The sequence below is a fragment of the Acipenser ruthenus genome, chromosome 2, assembly GCF_902713425.1.
Source record: "Acipenser ruthenus chromosome 2, fAciRut3.2 maternal haplotype, whole genome shotgun sequence".
NCBI lineage: Eukaryota > Metazoa > Chordata > Actinopteri > Acipenseriformes > Acipenseridae > Acipenser > Acipenser ruthenus.
In genome coordinates, this window is record NC_081190.1 from 9,043,671 (window position 1) to 9,065,315 (window position 21,645).

At 35.9% G+C, this 21,645-nt stretch overlaps 1 protein-coding gene across 2 annotated transcripts in view; it reads right to left on the reverse strand.

Annotated features, from left to right (window-relative positions):
* Nucleotides 1-479: 479 nt before the first annotated feature.
* Nucleotides 480-21,645, reverse strand: part of LOC117403700 (AP-3 complex subunit beta-1-like) — a 107,282-nt gene continuing 86,116 nt past the window's right edge. For both annotated transcript variants that reach the window (XM_058988527.1, XM_058988521.1), the window contains exons 26-27: nucleotides 16,838-16,976; nucleotides 480-1,480 (exon numbers count right to left, since the gene is read on the reverse strand). In XM_058988527.1, the coding sequence (XP_058844510.1) occupies nucleotides 1,327-1,480; nucleotides 16,838-16,976 (293 nt within the window). In that variant the 3' untranslated portion in view covers nucleotides 480-1,326. The remainder of the gene's footprint in view (nucleotides 1,481-16,837; nucleotides 16,977-21,645) is intronic.

Here is a 21,645-nt window from a genome sequence, read left to right on the forward strand (position 1 = left end):
AACTGACCTTGTCTTCTGTTAAGTGCCATGGCTTTTGGCTCAGGACACTTAACTGCCAATTATCTAGCTGGTATTGACCACTGTGTCGGACATCATTAATGCTTCAACACTGCATGGGTTGTGGATGAAATGTGGGTGGTTAACTGGTAACAAGTAGACAGTGGCAACGTAGGGGTTCAATTAGGGACATCACATTTAAACCTGCAGACCCTTTGGACCCTTCAGTCTTTCTACTGAACATTTCAACAAAAAAAAACAGAAGAGTTACGTTTACTACAGTTAGTGTAGAGTAGATATAAGTTTAGTGAGCATCATCGACTGTAGGGAAGCGAAGAGCAGCACTTGTATTCTTCAACCATGATGCTCTTATAACAAGACACTTAACCAACATGAAGATTTCAGGAAACCAAAAGCACCCATTTCTACCTCCTTCTTGAACAGGAGTTTAAATACATAAAAAAAAAATAATAACAGCAGTATTTTCAGCCACATTTGTTTTATTTTCCAGTTTTAATATTTTGACTCATTTAACATGATGTACGCACATTGTGTACTGACCAGGAAATACTGGCACCCTTTTTTTGTGGTAATTTTAAGACACAAGTAACAAAACAGCAGATTTGTTCAGATTTGAAGGCACTTGTACAGTATTGCTTGGTAACACTGAGATGGAGGAGTTAGTCTGTTCACTAACACAAGTACTACTGTATGTTCTGAAGAAAGTAAGGAAAACTATGACACAAACTCTACCAAAACAGCTAATGACAACTTAACCAACAAACTATCTTATCTGTAATAAATGTGTACTGCATTTGTCTCTGTGTGTGTATTCATTCTATTGAGGGGAATCCTTTGGTATAAAATAGTTTTATAAGTCTTGTATATTATTTTCCTGATGATATCTTGGCTGGCCTGCGTTTTTTGTTTTTCTGGAGTAATAATTTTCAACTAGTAAACCTCTAATACACAGTGTGGCATGTGAGAGATACAGAGAGAGTTGCTGTGAAGTACAGTACTCTAAAGGTCTAATCAAAATCATACTTTTTTTTTCCCCAATGTGAATGTGAAACACAATAAAGAAACAGGCACAATGACATCAGACCTTATGAGAATAAGAAACACCAAGAATTTAAATGAATGATAGCAAGGTATACACAGCTGCACTGAGCAAGTGGATGCATGGGGGGGGGGGGGGGGGGGGGGCTTGTAGAGTAATCGATTTTTTATTTATTTTTTATTCCCCCCCAGCACCAGATGGAGCAGCTAATATTCTAAATGAAAGGCACTTTGCTGTGTGCCAGATTGTGAAGTCCAGATGCAGGCGCGTTACCCCTGGGTCAGGACAGCCTTGAGCTCCCGCTGCAGCATTGAGCCAATCACAGTCTTTTCAGTGTTGATGAGGAGCTGAGCTGTGGAGGCTTCCTTCAGCTCCACTGTAACCAGCACCAGGTCCGCAGCTTTCACAGTCTTCGCAGCGAACCTGGAAACAGAGCGTGCTTTAGATCAACAGTCGCAGTGCTAGGAAACACACAGCTTGCCATGTCCGTCCATCCCCTCCCATCTATTGTGGATTGTGAACCATTGTAACTGTAATTATACATTGCAATCTGCATACAAAAGCTTCAGCCAAGAGCTCCTGCTGTAATATCGGCCTACCTTCCCTTTACACCGCTGGGTTAAAGCCAACAACACAACAAACGACACATATAAGACACTGAAAAAACCTCTTCGTTTACAAAACGCAACATTTTCAATAGCTGAAGTGGTCTTCTTTCATTGGTCTTTACTGGAACATTTTATTAAATATTAAAGAACATGGATTACGGTCATGCTTTCCTTATGATATCTTAATGCCTTTTGGTATCATACAGTCATTAGTCCCTTTCACTGCAGACAGGATTCTGGGATTCTTTGTGTCGATGTAGGGTATATTTTTCAGTGTATTTAAATTTTTTATTTTTTTTGTTCCATCCCGTGACACCTTTTACCAGGAATAAAAAAAAAAAAAGAGTTGCAGTTTTCATTTTTATTACAAATGTGCTCCATATAAATGATGTAAAAATTCTAAAGTAGCCACCTGATCCTGTATGACAGTTGCGAGGTTATTTTGGGAAAAATGTAAATCGATAAAAAAAAAAGTACAAAGTGCTTCATTAAGGGGTATTATGTATGTATATTTGTATTTAAGTAAGTTGCATGTATCAGCAATATTCAATTTAAATGCATTATATATATATATATGTGTCTTACACTGATCTCCATACAATGAACAGCATTAATAAGCAATGTATCCAAAATGAGCTGCTCTAAAGCCAGTATAAAATAAATACAAAACAAAAAAGGAGAAGGAAACAAACAGTACTTGTTTAAAACAAGTTACTTCATTCCTAATCCCCTTTGCCACACACACAGAGCCCCCAAAACAACCAAATTCCCAAACACACTCAATCCTCTAATTACATGGTATTAAGATTAAAAAAACGTCTCTTTAGCATTGCAATTGACTGAAAAGCCATTTGGAACACAATGAACTTTTGTCAATCCTGTTAATTTTTTCTGCATCTAAAAGCAGGACCCCAGAGGGAAGACGGGTGTGTGTGTATGAGTGAGAGAGAGAGAGTGAGTGTGTGTGTGTGTGTGTGTGTGCTCCCAGCTCCCACCCCCATCCCCTATCCCCTTCATTTCTCACAGAGGCGGGGGGGGGGGGGGGGGGGGGGAGATTCTCACAGTTTTGTTACTCAGTTGTCGCACATGGCCCATTGAAAACACTAACAAGTGTAGCGTGGGTCCCTGCCTCCAGCGACCCCCTCTTTGCAGAGCCGTTCCTCCTCCCTCTCTTCTGAATGCCACGCGTCTGAATCGGAGCCATCTGCCTCAATTTGCACAACATCTTTGGCCACAATGGGCCCCAGTTAGCCCTGACAAAAGCTCACAATAGCCCATCTTAAAACACTGCTGGGCTGTCAGCACGCTGTCGACTATTCAAGAGCAGACCAACTGGTCAGTGTCTCATGTCTAACAATTAGCACCGATCATGCACAGCGCCTCCCGGGGGCCCCTCGGGGACCTGCTTAATTACCATCAACATAAAAGAGGGAGTTTATCACAAGATACTCCAAAAACTTCACTTCAGACTTAATTAAAATATTAGCCACTTAAGCAGGAAACAGATTCTCTTGAAATGAGGAGTAATTTCTTTTTTTTTTTTTCTTCTTTTAATTACATCAACATCTTCTATCGTGTTACTCAAAGGTACATGAAGGCACTTGTTTGGATCATTTTGTGTCCAGAGCTCGAACAATTAATATGCACGGAAGGTCATTAATAAAATAATTGTGTTAAAATATAACAACATAAAATGTTTTTAGTGTCAGCTAAATGAAAGTGTTTAGAGCGTGTCAGTGTCGCTCTACTTGAATTAACACAGGTTCAGTTTAAAAATCACATTAGGGTTCTGTTGCTTCTTTAATTGTAAGTACAATTTATTAACGAAACGCAGATTGGGGAAATCCCGATACAGCATTTATTCAATGTATGAAAATGTACTTTTTAACTTACAACCAATTAGCTAAATTGTTAAAGGAACAAAATAAATTGTTTGATCAAATGCTTCTATAAAACCACTAGAGATTATACAGAGCACAATTCATACCAAGCTAATTAAACATGCAAACTTTAACATTCACACTGTATTGTACCCAAGGGAAGTGAAGTAGTGTTGTCTTCCTACAAAACTGTTTTTGTAACAATTTCTAAGATCAAAATCTCATTCATCATAGAACAATACCATTAACTTCACACACAAACTGTTTTAGGGTAATATTATAAAAAGAAAATAACCTTTTAAACAAATACATGTGTACAAAATGTTTTAAAAAATAATATAGATTTATAAGTACAATTATCACAACAAAGACAATTTTATTAATCCTCAGATTTGTTAACTGGCAAGACTCAATCTGCTTGAACAATATGTTCAAAATGTATTTAAATAATTAAGGATACAAGAAAGTATTTATTACACACAGACAAACCAAAATATTCTATGTGAACTTTTGTTTAACTTATTCTGCAGGTTGATTTTTTTTTTTTTTAAATTAATCAACCTATTATAGGCCGTGACAAACCATAATTTATATGGGTTAGCACAGGCAGTTATATTAACCCTTCAACTCTTATCTACACCACTTAACTCAGCAGGTAGCAACCAAAAGGGACACATTATGCCCATCTACAAATCAACACACAATGGCAATGCCTGGCGGCTCTACACAGCAGCCACCAGAATGGCTTGATAGCCCCCGGTCATCATGAGTCTGGAAGAAACGGAATTGTGTTACAGGATCATACAGAAAACCCTGCATGATTTGGAGATTATATATATTATATATTATCTATCTATCTATCTATCTATCTATCTATCTATCTATCTATCTATATAATGCAAATATGCATTGTTGTCTTTGCTACACAGATGTATGAGGTTTGTTTAGAGAGAATCAAATGTCTGCATTTGTATTAAATTAGTTTATTATTGATCTTGAACATTTATTTGCATGGATTTCTATATATAATTCAGGACATGGAAAAAACAGCAGCTCTCAACAAGATCAAACAATGCTCACACAAATTAAATACTGTAGAAGAAAATGGAAAGAGGTGAATCAATGAAGCGAACAGCCACCAAACTGATAATACTAACCAGCTATTTATATGATTGTATTTCTGGTTACTAGCACATGCACAGTATATGCAAAGCCCATCTTCATCCTTTTCACCTCAATGTATTCTCACCCTCATTTTGCCAGGATTGTTAATAGATTCATTTCCTTAACCCATTATTTATCTTACACTTACAGCAGCCCACGGCTGTTATTTTACACAACAAAACATGACCTTGGTAGTCTAGTACCGTATCCATGTCACATTTGTACTGTGATGCAGCCATGATTCATAGCCTTGGGGCTTGTTTTTTGGCTCTTTGCTGTTTGAAACGGGTGGGCATTAGAGAATGACTCAATAGGCAGCTTCAAACCAGTCATTTTTCACATTGTATCACAATAATACTCAAGTGCACTTTTTACACCTAACCTGCTCTCCCATTTTTACCCCCGTTAATTCACACAGCACAAAACTCATTGGTGAGAGACAGTATATGCACACTCAGCAACAGGGCAGCAGTGTGGAGTAGTGGTTAGGGCTCTGGACTCTTGACCGGAGGGCCGAGGGTTCAATCCCAGGTGGGGGACATTGCTGCTGTACCCTTGAGCAAGGTACTTTACCTAGATTGCTCCAGTAAAAACCCAACTGTATAAATGGGTAATTGTATGTAAAATATAATGTGATATCTGTATAATGTGATATCATAACAATTGTAAGTCGCTCTGGATAAGGATGCCTGCTAATAAATAAATAAATAAATAAATAAATAAATAAATAAATCTCCAAACAGTAACTATGTTGTGCAGATGCTGGCACTATTCTGTGTTCTAAGTCATTAATACAAAAATAAAAAATAAAAAATTAGGAAAAATAGGTATTTGCATTTATTTATCAGTATACTTCAATGGAAAGATTCCACGCATTCTAAATACGGTTGAGCTAGAGGGATATAATCCCTGATATACACCCTTAGAATCTTTGTAAACGCATTACAAAAAGAAATCAAACAAGATCACTCCATCAGCTAGTAACAAAATGTCGTTTAAAGTAAATTTCAACCTTTTTAATAAGATGTCAAAGGAATGGCTAAATCAAAACATGCTGGAAAATACAAGCACCTCTGAGATGTCTACAGTCGCTGTAAGTACAGAGAGAAGTACTGTCGGGCAAACTGAAAAACCTACCATCACTACTACACAAATCACTCAGTTAGGTCCACAACAATCCAGTTATTGTCCAACTCTGGTTTGCAAAGCACGGAAATAATGTCTGTGACTGGTCATCGATGTGAAAGTGGCCTTACAAATTACTGGACCGTCAACGCAGAGCAACGCAAAACCTGGTCACACACTCTGTCGGCAGCAGGAAACGTTCATTCCCATCTTCATCAAGCTCTTCCGAAGTGCACACTGCTTCTGCTATCCAATCAAAAGGCAACTTTCCCGGAAGCATTTTTATCTGGAAATACTAAAATCAATTACCAAGGAAAAGACTAATTATTATTATTACAATTGCACAATCTCTTTTTCCAAACTTTGTCCTCAGTTTATTTTCACGGAAGCATTTTTAATAAACTGCGCACTAATAATAATAATAATAATAATAATAATAATAATAATAATAATAATAATAATACATCTTTTTTCACAATATTTTGTTCTCTGTTTATTCAAATAAAAGGATACAGTTTTAAAAACGCTGTTTTGTACACTCATTTTATAGAGAAGATTGGGTCTTATTGCTTACGTAATGAAAAGTATTCAACTTATAAAAGTGCTGAGGTGGAAACCCTAAAGCTGGATGAACCAGGTTCATGCTGTAGTACATCAGCATGCATATTATTATTATTATTATTATTATTATTATTATTATTATTATTATTATTATTATTATTAATTTCTTAGCAGACGCCCTTATCCAGGGCGACTCACAGTCGTAAACTGTAACGCATATATTCAAACAAATATTTTTTGACATGTATTCGGATACAAAAATCAGATGTTCGTATTCACTAAATTACAAAAATACCTTGCACTTATTTACCGCTTCACCAGAATTTGCGCGACAGTTTCAAAAATGGCAAATGAAAAAGAGCTCAGTGTGATATGTGAGACTAATATATATAAAAAACACACAGAATCAGCACAGCAGCTCTTGAACCTTAAAAGTTTTAGACAGCAAAAAGTAAACAAACCAGATTATGTGCATGCAAGCATAGTGATCTCTATGGAAAGCCATCTGGGTCAAAAAAGTGTGCTGCTTTAGGCGAGTCAGAATCTCACGGGACAGAAAAAAGGCAAGCAAGTCATTCTGAAATGCCTCGCTTAAACAGTCCCCAACTTACTGGAAATGTTGTGTAGTGATTTTTATAGAGATTGTACATACTACAAATATTTTGGTGCGACTTTGTCATATGGAATGTAATAAACAAGAACCAAAACGTTAAGTTTTTTTTTCCCCCTTCATTTCACAACGCCATTTTCACATTTGTTTTATTTGAAGTGTTTCATTGTTAAATTTCAGTTTTCATTTGTTTGTTCAGCTACAAAAAGGCACAAGTAAACTTCATGTTATTACTTTATGAAAACGTGTCGATCGCCACTGTTTACTGTGAAGAAACAGCAATGGCAAGGAATGAAAAAATAAAATAAATAAATAAAATGGGTGTCAATTTTATGTACTATTTATTTCGGGAATAAACAAAACAATGTTTAACACCCTTTGTTTTGTATTTAATTCACTGGGGTGAAGTAAGACCTACACAACGTATTCTTTACTCCTGGGATATTTTTTCCACTTTAACGTGTTATGTCTTGCTGTTCAATAAAAGGCACACGCACAGGGGCCATGCAACCCTGCTATGCTGTCTCTGCCTGCGTTCTGAGCAGTATAATGGCTTATTACTTTTAGAAAACGAATGAATATCCAAACAAATACTTAAATTATGAGCGAAAATCCGAACATGAAAATCCCATGCTTGTCCCAGCACTATATTATATATATATATATATATATATATACACACACACACACACACATACATATATATATATATATTATATATGAAGCTGACGAAGTAGAATAACAAGCTGATACAGTTAACTATTGTTGCCAACTTTAATGCTTCCTTTCAGTTATAATTTAATTTCATTAAAGGATCACATTGCCTAAGTTAACTGATACAAACCGGCTCAATAGGTTTTAAAGTAAATCTAAAGAATATACACTTGAGTGTTTCACTGTAAGAATTCATGTTTGTTTAGTGTCACGGGTTTACAGTTTTGTTAATGGATGCTGCTTTTATGTGAATCTTATGAAGAATAAAGTAAGTTTTACCATGCTGATTTTGTTTTATATAGATATATAGATATATAGATATATAGATATATAGATATATATATAGTAAATATGGACTGGAGAGGAGCGCTACAGTAGAAAATGATTGACCCGAAGGAAGACTATTGTTCCCGACAGGGGGCTATAATGCCCGCGAGTCTTTCCGAGGGGCATTTCATTTTCTACTATGGCTGAGTCTGCAACACATATTTAAAATATGAATCAGTCAAGAAAATAAGTGAGGCGTTTGGATAGTAAATACGACTATATAGCACTCTGCCTTTAATGCACTTTAACTTGCACTTATCTGCTCCCTATTTCACTGTATTTAATCATGCTCTTAATCCAATCTGTAGTATTTTGTATTTCACTTGCACTCGTATCTAACCCTGATGTAACTATCAGCACTGTTATCTGCTCATGAATTGCCCCAATACTAAATCGTACTGTGTTTTGTATTTGCTCTTATTAGTACTGAAGTCACTGTATTTTGTATCTTGCTCTTAATTGTAATGTAATTCTTGATATGTATATTTTGTATACAACTGTAAGTCGCCCTGGGTAAGTGCGTCTGCTAAGAAATAAATAATAATAATAATAATAATAATAATAATAATAATAATAATAATAATAATAATAATATATTTTTTTGTTTAACGTAACAAACTGGTCCAGCAGACCCTAGGATTCCCAGTTCGGCAGTCATTCGTAACAAACTGGTCCAGCAGACCCTAGGATTCCCAGTTCGGCAGTCATTCGTATCAAACTGGTCCAGCAGTCATTCGGTCCAATTGTACATTCTGCTTAAGGTTAGAATGTAAGATTTTTTTTCTTTAAACATAAGTTTAGTTTCAGTCAACCACATGAAACCTGGTACAGAAAACTGCCACATTAAAAAAGTCTACATACGCTTCAATTATTATTATTATTATTTTGAATTACTGTAGTTCATAAAGGAGTGATACGTTCCTTTTGTGACAAGCGTCCTTTCCTTCAGATCAGAATACTTTTGCTTCTATCAAAGAGTTTGGAGATCATTTGTGTAATAAATAAATACATAAATAAAAAAGTCCCTTCTGTGTTTTGTTTCTGCCCATAAAGATGAGGTTTTCAAAATGTCAATATTGGAATAAATTGAAAAAAATGAACAAACACAGAATTTTTAATGTAAAGTAATCCAATTTAATCATTGGCATGTGAGAGTTGAATTTATTTTAATCTTTCAGGTAAGGCAGATGGCATATTACATTAACTAGCATTTGGTCTACTAATTCTGAAAGGCCTATTATCCAACCAAAGCGTTAGTATGCATCTATATAGGTACTATAGAACACCGATTTCAAAAGAGGAAGATCAAATTAATCATTAGTTAAGAAAAACTAAAACCAAACTTGCACTCTGTAGCAATTCACTTATGAAAACACATTACAACTAGCTAGATTACAGGTGGAATTACCCCTAAAGGAACTTAGTAACTTAGTCTAAGGACTTGGTATTGCCTCTGGCCATCCTTTAATTCAGATAATCCTAGTTTGATCCTTTTACTTTGTGTTTTAACGGGTACCAGCAGTCGTGACAAAGGCCCACTCAGGCTAACACTCTTTTGACATGAAACCTTCAATTACTGTCAGCTGAAGCACATACAATCCTATTAGCAAGAAAGACGATCGGAGGATGCAGCTCCCTGCCCTAGCTGTACAGAAATAATTAGCCTAAAGTTGACAAATGTGTAATGAGGCCACACAGAGAATGCACATAGGATAGCGCTGCTGGAAAGGAGAGCAGGCTTCACACAAACAGACACTCACTAGCACAGGTTTGTCACAGATGGGCAACTGTGCAGGTAACAACCAATTTACTTTGAAAGAGAAGAGTAATTTAATGGCAGATGTGTCACTTGTTAAAGCAAATGTTACCTAAATATAACAGAATAACATTAGGCAAATAACTATTCATGTATTTTAATGCACTTAACCAGGAAAGCTTATTGAGGATTTGAAATATCTTTCCAAGGCAGTAAGTCCAAGCAGAAGAACATTATAAACTCATATATTAAATGTGCTACACACTTGTTCTGGTATGCAACAAAAAACAAGTTAGTCAAGCGTGTGCAGGTTCATCAGAGAGATAAAGCACTTGAAAATCTCCAAAACTTAAAAAGAAGACCCTCCAGATTTTAGAAGGCTTGCATGCAAGAAGAATAACCACAACTGAACCTTGCCTTGTAATATTTCATAATTCTTACAACAAAAAAAAAGCTGGAATAGGAAGATCAAAGCAAGCTGTCAAGGGGTTACGTGAGGGCAATCCGTGTAAATCTGGAATCAGGACCAACTGCTTTATAAATGCACAAAAAAAAAAAAAAACAACAAAAAAACAAATAGAAAATAAATTCACTTTTAGATTATATCATTTTAGGGTTTGTTTTAGATTAAGAACTGTCAGACCAAATGTACATTGTATTCCTGTTCTGATTTATTACCACTTTCTTTTAACCAATCATTTTTTAAGGCTCAATTTAGGTCATGGCAAATAGCAAAAGCAGTGCTGCCTCCTAGTGGCCACATTGTAGATGTTTCTGCCTTTCCTCAACAACAAGCTCTAGTAATTTCTAATTAGCTACAGAATAGGGTACTGAGCTGCAGAATCCTCCATTACAATCACCTTAACCCATTAAAGACAAGCACATGTAGAACACACGCCGTTCAAAGCCTATTGGAGTATACCATACACCAAGGGTTTAGAGAATATTTTAATATAGAAATTTATTTATGACGTACATTAAGGTTCACTACAATTTCACATACATTTTTTTTTTTTTTTTAAAAAGAGATGCAGCAAAATGTTTAAACAATGAAAAATGTTAAAAGTGTGTACCATCCTACCGTTTTAGCATAGCACTGTGTTTTCTTTTCACTGGGCTACAATAACAGTTGATCGGGGGTTTTGGCACAGTTTTTACATTTTATAGCCGTGTACGCAAAAACTAAGCAGACAATGAAAGTAACAATCCCTACGTTACTGTTAATTAGCAGTTAATAGATGCTGAGTTGAATAATCTGAGCCTGTTTTAAGCACCATTGTAGAATAATAGATATTTTGTATTAGTATATACTGTGTGCAATTAAAACATGCCCTACTAATGCCAGGCTTCCTCAGCATGAACGCTGGCACCGGACATTCTAAAGGTGTTGTCTCAAAAAAATAAAAAAAGGGATTAACAAAAACATTAACCATTTCCTATTACAAAAATGACTGAACCTTAGCTCAAATGTTTCATTTGTGTACTGTAGGCTGGTTAACGGGGGCACTGCTCTTGCAAATTACCGCAAGTAATAAGCCATAGACGTAACAGCAAGTGGATAGTTCTTCAGGAGATAGCAAGGAGGATCACACTTCATGTTACATACTGTTACCATATACTGTAACATGCTTTGCAAATGTGTCTGCAAATCAAAATCATTCAAGAGAATCATGAGATACATGTTGCAAACAAAAGTACTGGCACAATACAATATCCAAACATACTGTGAGACATTTTGGGGGAAAATTTCTATAAGTCTCATTGGACAAGATAATTTTGTTGAAGAATGCTTCATATTCCCCTGTTCATATTTGTTGGCAAATTTTAGATGGTTTGTTTTAAGTGGTTTGCAGCGAGGTCTGCGTGTATACCGCTCTTCTGTATACAGCTCTTCTGTGTTCAGGTGCCTCTGTACAGTTCTTTCATGAACTCTTGTGCCTGATGCTTCTAAATCTTTTTTGAAGGTCTTGGCTGTTAATCCTGGATTGTTTTTAGCTGTACCCATAATTTTCTTTGGACTTTTTTCAAACATTTCAGTTAAATTTGTTCTGTGGTACATCTTGATTACTGCTGATTGTGGATTTTGGTGTTCCATATTTATTTGATACTGCTCTGTAGTCATTTCCTTTGTCATAGTTTGCTTTTCTCAAACATGAATCCAACCCCTTTGTCTTGACCATCATCTGCTGTGTTGCCAAAATGTTCAACAGATGTTGGAAATAATTACCTATTTTTTTCTGGCTATTGACAGCTTAATTACTGTGCAATGGTTTTCAATCAGTGAATTGTTAATTAGTTCTATTACATTTTTACAGACTTTTAATGTAAAGGTGCAATAGTTGCCATTAACAAATATTTGAAATTGTTTAAGGGCTTTTGTTTTTTGTTTGTTTGTTTAACTACCAGAAATTGTGTACACATCATATTAATGTATTAATTAGCTGCTAATGTTCACTAAATTACTGTATTTAACATGTTTTCATGAATGATCTTATATTAAAGTGTTGGGTGCCAATAGTTTTGTCTATGACTGTATAACCCTCAATAGCTCAGCCAATCAGATGTCAGAAGGATGAAACAATGTGTCTGTAGTCCTGGACCATCCCTGCTACTAATGCAATTTAAATGTAATTTTAAAATTATTATTATTATTATTATTATTATTATTATTATTATTATTATTATTATTATTATTATTATTATTATTAAAGCTTCTTTATATATCGGTCAGTAAGGAGACCAGGGGTTTGGAATAAACAGCATTCCGGTACTTTAAGATGTAGGACTACACCACTGTATGTAAGGTTGGTGGTACCGCCAGCATATTTTACTTCAGCCTTGCATAAACAACATACTGCAATGTTTGATGCTATACTGCCATGCTGCTTAGATTTTTCTTATTAGGAAATTATTCCACACACGTGACTTTGCTTTGCAGAATTTAAGCAGCTCAAAATCTGTGTGCTTCTGTCATATTTTCTTTTGTGTTTGCATTACGAGTTCTCGCGGGAAGTGATTCTCACAAGACAACAGCCAACATTTTCCAAAAACACCGGTGTTGTTGTTCAAATACTGGTTATTGTATTGCTGATGAATATCACAACATACCGGTATAGCAGTATTATCGTGCTCCCCTACTCTGATATGCACATTTTAAATCCTCAATATTTCTCATAAGCACAGTGACAAATCGACTGGGGGTAGAATGTTTCCATTAATCCCTTGTTTACTAGGATAGATGCTTTTCAAAATCAGTAAATATGGACTGGAGAAGAGGCGAATAGTGGGAAACTATGGCCCCCGAGGGAAGAACTACAAATAACAACAGGGGGACTATAATGCTCAAAGCCGCAGGCTTTAGTTTCCCACTATAAGCCAAGGTCTGCAGTTCATAATTGTTTTACTAATCAGTCATGAATTAAATGTTTTTTAAGTCCATTCTGTGTAGTTATTGAAGTTTTTTTGGTATAGAACTGTCCGTCTGACTTTCTCACTACCACACTGAATTCTCGGAGGAGTCAGTTGAGTTTTGGAAGACTTTGAAATGATCTATATCGAAATACGCACACGATATCAATACACAACTTTCATATCAACTACGTCAACTATAAAAATGCATATATGCAGACAAAGGACCCAGGTTTCTAAACATAACAATCATTTGTGCATGCCTACTGTGGCAACAAGCAAACAAACACACAGAAGTGCTGATTGCTACAGAATCTTAATTGAATCCATTTTCATTGTCAGATATAAATGAGCGTTCCCTTTCAAACATTTCCAGATGCATTTTAATTGGATCTAAAACATGTTTTGCATGTGGATGTTTTACAGGAGCCAAACAAACAAACAAAATGTAAAATTCAAATTGTAGTGCTCTATAAAATAATTGTTTCTTACTAATTTACCAATAAAAGAAAATGCATATGTGATGATTATAAAACATATTTACCTTAACCACTGATCTGGTTCATTTCATTTAATGCCATCACGTGTCAAAAGCTTCACTCGCACAGCACACAGTGGCAAACTAAGGTAATACTTAACATAAGTACAAAGGCTTGGTTTTGCAGAACCAAACCAAGTCAGTGAAAACAGTTGTGCCAGACTAATAGCACGCATGCAGACACCGGAATCGAATTACTGATTATAATCGAGTTAGAGCACTTTTTAAACACTGAACCACAACACTTACACAGTGGGGGTTACATGCATTAAGCAAACCGATTAGGACCAATACTGTGAATTTGCAATAAGAATGTTAAACTGAATTCACATTAGGGCTCAACAGAATAGCAAGAGTGCATTTTGGTTAGACTGACAACTGTTCGCCTTTACACTTGGGAAGCAAGATTCACGCAATTAAAGTAATCTAAACCCCCTAATAGTTGTTTCGATATATAATGAACTACTTTGGGAGTAAATGAACAAAAAACAACAATCCCAAAGTATAGCAAGTATAGCACAGTGAAAGTACTGCAAACCAATATTCTGCATTGTGCATGCCTGTTCATTACTTCTGGCAGTATATACAAATCAGGTTTGCAGTGTTTGTACCCATGCGCATATCAAATGGAATTTAAAATACAGTAGTGGGCATGTAAGCAAATAGCTCCCTATTGTGAAGGCAACAAAAATACGTTTATTGCTTAATAACTATTGAGAAGCGAATGCTGCATTTCAACTTGGGGAGTAAAAAAGTGTATTGTGTTTAAAAACTATTAAAATAGGTCTAAAATTGTGTGAAAAGACAATCTAAAATCTGCAAATAAATAAATAAATACGTCCATGGCAATATTTTATCATCCTCAATACACACAAACATTCCAGGAAACACGCAGGGCCCTCTGCATATGCTGGGACACGCTGGAGATTGATGACTTGGGACAATTTGTGCTACTGGTTATTCAAGATGAAATATGAGGTTTTGCACTCTGGTCCCCCCCCTTCTCTGCTATTGCTTCCCATTGATTTGCACGTACTTTCTATGTGCCCTTCCTTTAGCTATTACATTTTTCCAAGGTTGTTTCATATGCATTTGTACTTCATAATCAAATCATGGGATTACTGTCATTCTAAAGTGGTCCGAGGTGCCCATTCTGTGTTGTAGATGAAATATTTCACAACACAGCATGCAGTGCAAACACAATGTACTGTCCTCCGTTTAAGTGGTATGTACCACTCACTTTTTTATGTAAGTGGAAAAAAAAAATAAACTTGATTCAAAATTGGTAAGAAATGACTGTGATCCCTTGACTTAAGGCAGTACAGTCACGGCTCCATTTACCCAATAATGACATTCTCCTGGCACTTTCATTCCTGCTGTAAGACATAAAACAGCTTATATAAAAAGGAGAAGCACTGTACTTGCATGGACATAGGAGACACCTAATTACCACACAGAACGGTTTATTATTTGTTTTGAAAATCAACAGTTACTTGGATAAAAAGAGGTGAAAACATGAGCAAAAAACTCAGTAAATGTATCTTGTATCGTACTTCTAGATTGCGATGCTTTTCAATTTCAACATGTTTTTTTTTTTCAAAAGTTATATTTTGTTTAGTGCAAAGTGGGATTTTAACCCTTTGCGGTCCATTGTCGGACCTGGTCCGACATTGCAATTATTCCTATTAGGTCTGTTGTCGGACCCTGTCCGACATCATTATAGAAACGCAAAAAACGGGTTTTAGTCATTTTTTTCTCCGGAAAAAGTCGAGAAAACCATTCAATGGCCGAGTGGGAATGACAGGAGCCGAGACAAGTAAAAAAACAACAAAAAAAACAAAAAAAAAACAAAGGCGTATCTCATGAATAGTCATACATGGCCCTGGTATCAGATAACGGGGCGGTCATAAGTAAACAAGCTGGCTGATAGTGAGTCCCCGCACAGAGAACACGGACATTTGCAGAGCTTTTTGAGATGTTATAGTAATAAAATAATGACTTGGATTGCATTATTGAGGAGTTTGGTGATAAAACGAGTGATCAGGAGATCATTGATCGGTATGTACGACTATTATTATTATTATTATTTATTTCTTATATAGGTGAAAGCTATAGCGAACGAAAGGGTGGGGCGGGGCTGGAGATGCCTAGTGAGTGCTTTGTTGATATGCAGGGCCTTTTAAACCCGTTTGACTGTGAAAAAAAATACTTTTAAAACAGCACGTCTAAAATTAACTGCGCGTGTGAAAATTAATTAGACCTGGCGTGCCTGACGCGCATTTAATAAATGGACCGCAAAGGGTTAAAATATGCAATAAGAAAAGACTAAAATAAAAACAGTTTTGCATTAACCACGACATCTATAATACGCCAGTGCAAGACAGAGCTCTGCAGGGAGCTGTTCTACATGAACGAGGGGCTCTTAATGTGTTCAGACAGCCTTCTTACAGATCCCATGCACAGAGCAGGGGCTCAGACCCCAGTGCCCTAGCCTTCCCTTCCACCGAGCATGGGGGCTCCACCTCTTATTAAACGAACATGACTGCAAATCGCAGGTTCATCTCCACAGAAATCAACCAGCTAACCAAGTTCACAAAATCTCAAATCATTTCACCGAACTTGTATTCAATAAAACAAACTGGCCCTTTATTTGTACTTCATACTAAAAATAATTCAGAAATATATATTATAAAATTCTTGTTAGCTCTGCTACCATATGGTACAATTTCTTACCGTAATACAATTAAAACACTAATTGAATTACACTAGCTACTGCTGCTTTATGAATATCTTGGATTTGATATTGCCATACATTACAGTAATATTACCACCGATATATACCTGGAAAATGTATATAATTGTTTGCACCAGTTTTTTTGTTTTGCCAACTTAATGTTTATCAAGAAAAAATGTAGTTTAGTTAGAAGGAGTAAGATGAATGTTCAAGTATTTGGGGGGATATGAGTTACGTGGTTTTCTCCTTTTCAAAATGATGGAGGCAAACATTGACTGGTGTAAACACTGCAGGAAATCCATTATTCTGTTCACAGATGCATTAGACTGAAAGTTTGAATTGCCATCGGTTTTACCTGTGGATGCTATCTTGAGCAGAAGGTACCACCCCCAGGTTAGCTGCAGTCACCACCTTGTGCACTATGGCTCTGCCTGAGGAGTTTTCAGGAGCAACACTGATGGTAGCAGTACTCTCATTCATTCCTGTAAGCTTTCCTGTGAATGAAACAATTATACAGTTTAAACTAGTAAATACAATTCAAGTGTACATTGGTAAAGTAGACACCCCACACTCTTCAATAGCTTTCTTATGATATATACTTTAAAACATCCTATATTCTAAAGGATGGGTGCACAGAGGTCAGGGAACTGACCCAATGAAATACTAAGAATAAGTTTTAAATATTAGAAAAAGTGGTAGGCAACATAATAAACATTCGTTTCACCTTAAACAGCCATTAACGATAGGAAAAAATCTTCAAAAAGTAGGACCTTATGCTTTCATATATCGCATATTTCTTATTTTTGATAGGAACTGTATGAAATATTATTTCAATGCAGATTTCAGAAATTACTAAGTAGATATCCACACAGTTCCATGTTGTCTACCAATTTTGCCACTGATTCTATTAAAAGAATCATAGTAAATACATGCAAATAAACACATATCTGTTTAGGTGTTAATGAGCAGCAAATCAAGCACTCTCCTTCCCAATGATGTAATAGTTTAATGAATGACTTGAAGTAAACAATATATGAAATTCAAAAAACAGCACAGTTCTATAGCCAAGGAGGATCAGGATCCAACAGGATTCTCAATAACCAGAAATACTTGAAGAGAAGGAATTGATAAACTGAAAACTCACTATTAAAATAAAATGGGTTAGGTTTATATATATATATATATATATATATATATATATATATATATATATATATATATATATATATATATGAATGAAACAAGTTTATTTCTGCATTAAAGAAGCAGCACAATGCATACACAAACAGCTAACTAATTCCATTTCAGGTTACTGTGGGCTTGAAATGGATTTGAAAGGAGGAAGTCCCTAATTCTATCAACTAGTGAAAAGGTACATTCTGTAACAGGCTGAGCAAGTACAAAATAAGGTGTATGGACCTCAGAAATTGCACAGGCACTCTAAAACTGCTTTTAACCACAGCAACGGGGTTGAGATAATACTGGTAAGAGATGTGTGTGCTCACTTAGGATTTAAACCTTCTCCATTAAGCTCTACTGAAAAGCAAGCGCTGAATAAATGAATGTAACTATGTTTGTGTTAAAAGCCTGTTTTCCCCAGCATGCAATTAAAGGAAATGTTGCACAAAGCCAGTACTTTTGTCAAGCTCCTGTAAATGGAAAGATGGATAGCACTCAGATAAGTGAATGCATCGCTTCATATTTAACCTTAACGCTGTTGTCATTAATGGTTTGTCTAACTTGTACTTTAAAAAGACAAGGTACTGCTCCATTGAAGTAAAATTAAAAATCAACTTTACCATGCTTTTCAGAACAGAAGATTCATTATCTTCAGCTAATGTATTGGCATAAAGCAAAGTAACATCCTATCAAGTGAGGCGCACGCTCAATCTGCCTTTTTACTCGTGCTGTTTTATTGCTATAGGCAATTTGTACCACTCAGCATGACAGTGTAAACTGAATCAAGATTAATTTACATGCAGAAGAACACTTAGCAGAGCAGCATGGTAAGCAAATGTATTGTCTCGATTGCTGAGCTGGAAAAGAACCTGCAAAAGAAAAAAGTGTGCCGTAATTAAGGAGCATCAAATGTGATTGCTTAAGGAAGTCTGAGGCACAGAAAATGGAAATGTTTTCCCAGTCACAGGAAAAGGTTTACTTGGGGACAGTTTACAGTATAAAACCCTGCACATATAAAAACTACATTATAACACTGCAAATCTAAACAGGAGTCCTAAAGCATCCTTCCTCGCAGGCGCATATAAACAAATTAGAAATAAGTTGATTTTTTCCTCCCTATTTACTTAAAACAAAGGTAGTCTTGCAATTATCATTTATATTCCACATTAGTATGACATGAATACCAACAAGAGCTTTCCTGTGCAATAGCAATTAATAATTAGACTGGTGTTTTAGCAGCCAAAAATGCTAATGGGTTCAATTGTAAGAACAGAGAACTGAATTGAAAAAAACAAAAAACGTTATAAATCCATCAGTGAATCTATGTCAAATATTTTAGTGAATTGAAAAATAGTTACTTACAATAATCATCAATGTGAAAGAAAGAACTTTGAAATGTCTGGCTATACACAAAACCCTCACCAACAATGTCAAATTATATATATCCCACCTCAAATCCCACCTCAGCCACTGACTCATTGTGTGACCCTGAGCAAGTCACTTAACCTCCTTGTGCTCCGTCTTTCGGGTGAGACGTAATTGTAAGTGACTCTGCAGCTGATGCATAGTTCACACACCCTAGTCTCTGTAAGTCGCCTTGGATAAAGGCGTCTGCTAAGTAAACAAATAATAATAATAATAATAATAATAATAATATAATATATATATATATATATTCTCTTCTTTAAAAAAGAGCATTTACCTTTCTATATTTAAACCTACAAAAACAGCAGAATGGCCAGGACAGAGGCGCAGCGAACACGTAATGCCACATGCAGTCAAGCAAACTTTGTATTATTTTTTTGCTTTAACAGACCCAAGCATTTCCATTATATCCTGTGGGAATTTTGATCAGATTTGCTTGGGTCCACTTCAGAGGTAAAACATCACTATAGGAGCTCTGCATATATAAAGCTTATCCTGGAAATATAAATGGTGGCTGCAAAGGGACTTAGAAGAGCATGTGGCATATTTGCCAGTCGCAAGTCCAGTGTCAAAATGCGAATTCAGGAAGACAGGGGAAGGCACTGCCGAGGCACCTGGAGACCTGCCTATATTTACAAATATTTCATATAAACACATGTTCAAATAGCTTTATTCTGAGTAGCCTTTCTGCTCTATTAAACACAACACACAGCTGCCACATTTATTCAGACAAATAATCAACAACCATAGAGGGAAAATGGCAGAAGAATAAGGAATTTTGGCAACAAGTCCGTCGAGGCTCCCAGCAATCCACGCAGAGTGCTTCTCCTCTGTGCTCACGGTTCTGTATGACCAGTCAGGAAAGTGGCCGAGTCACAGCAGAGCAAACAAAACTTGATCAAAACATCAAGGCGTGATGAAAACATGCAGGGGGAGAAGAAAAAAAAAATGCTAATAATTTGATCTGTTTCTTGGTGCATCTATGGCCTCCATCGACTTAAATGAAGACAGGAGGCAGCATAAACAGATGCAGTTCACTCATTTGAAGTTTGCAGAGTTGTTGCAAAGTAGTGAGATAGCGGCTTCAGAAAGACAGGTAAGAATCAGCAATAACGGTGTGCAATGTAGAAGCAGTCACACACTGAAACTGAAAAAAGTTAACCCATGAGAACAACATATTTATTACTGCTCAATTAAAGCTAAACAATCTACCTGACAAAGAATAAACAGGTAATACATTAAAAAGGGTCAGAGAAAGGTAAATCTAAAAATACATACATACATAAATCTACATGACTGCTTTTTATTTTGTGTGTTATTTATTTATTTTATTTTTTATTATTGATGGGGGAAAAAACTGCAAATCCTGCAGTAATTTAGGCAGCTTTAAAACAGGTTGGTGGGACATGTCAATCTTCCACAGATATCATCTCACTGCCTTGAGCAGTTTTTTTTTTTATGTGGGCAATCACATTTAGGCTAATAGGTTTTCTACGGGTTATAGATGTGGAAAGTAATTATTTTGTTCCCCCCGTCTACACAGGCATTTCCGAAAGAAGGTCTGTTGACATGAATGTCAATTGTTACCTTTCATTTCTCCTTAACTGTGTACATCTCATTTGGATTTTATGCTGCAACCCTACCCACGTATTGGTCCGTTTCTATTGCTGCTACTACTACTTACACAACCAAGCATGTAGCATAAATACATAAGTACTTCAGCAATGATATGATATATACTGAAGCTGCACTGCTGGAAACGTTTTTCCGAAATGCATTCTTCTATTTAGCACTCTACCATGTTACTCACACCGATACTACTGTACCCACTCAGAAGCCATTATTGAGTTTGAGTTTTTTTTAATGGAAATTAGAATGATCACTTTTACCAAATCTAACCGGATAAAAAGATCTCAGTAGTGACTGACACTGAACTTTCTCCAGTGTGAATGTGTTATTCTCTCAGTGAAAACAAAGACCTTGGTAGGCTAATTCGAATATAAGGCTGATTCATAGATAACCTATTGTAGTGCGAATCATGTGCGACGTATGCGGCCATCTTCACACAAACTGTAACCATGGCAACAGGCGTGAGGAGGTAACAAGATTGAAACGGCATGCATTGAGAAAAGCACGAAACGTACGAAGCAATCTACACTGGATATGTTTTTCAATAGAAAGGGGACGTAATTACTGTATTCAGCATTAAGTGTACTTTTTATTTTTTTTATTTCTTTACTGTTTTCTTTTAAATATACAGTTTAAATGTTGATCAATGTGAAGTTGTCTTGAAATACATTACTGTATACTGTATAAAGATGTTCAATTCAATTTCGGCGTTTATTCTGATACAGCAAATTGCCAACCCCTATTATAGTGAACAACCTGATATAACGAACATTTCTGCAGGTCCCGGGGGGGGAGGGGGGGGTTGTTATAATGAAGTTAGACTGTGTATGTATACATACATACATACATACATACATACATACATACATACATACATACATACATACATACATACATACATACATACATACATACATACATACATACATA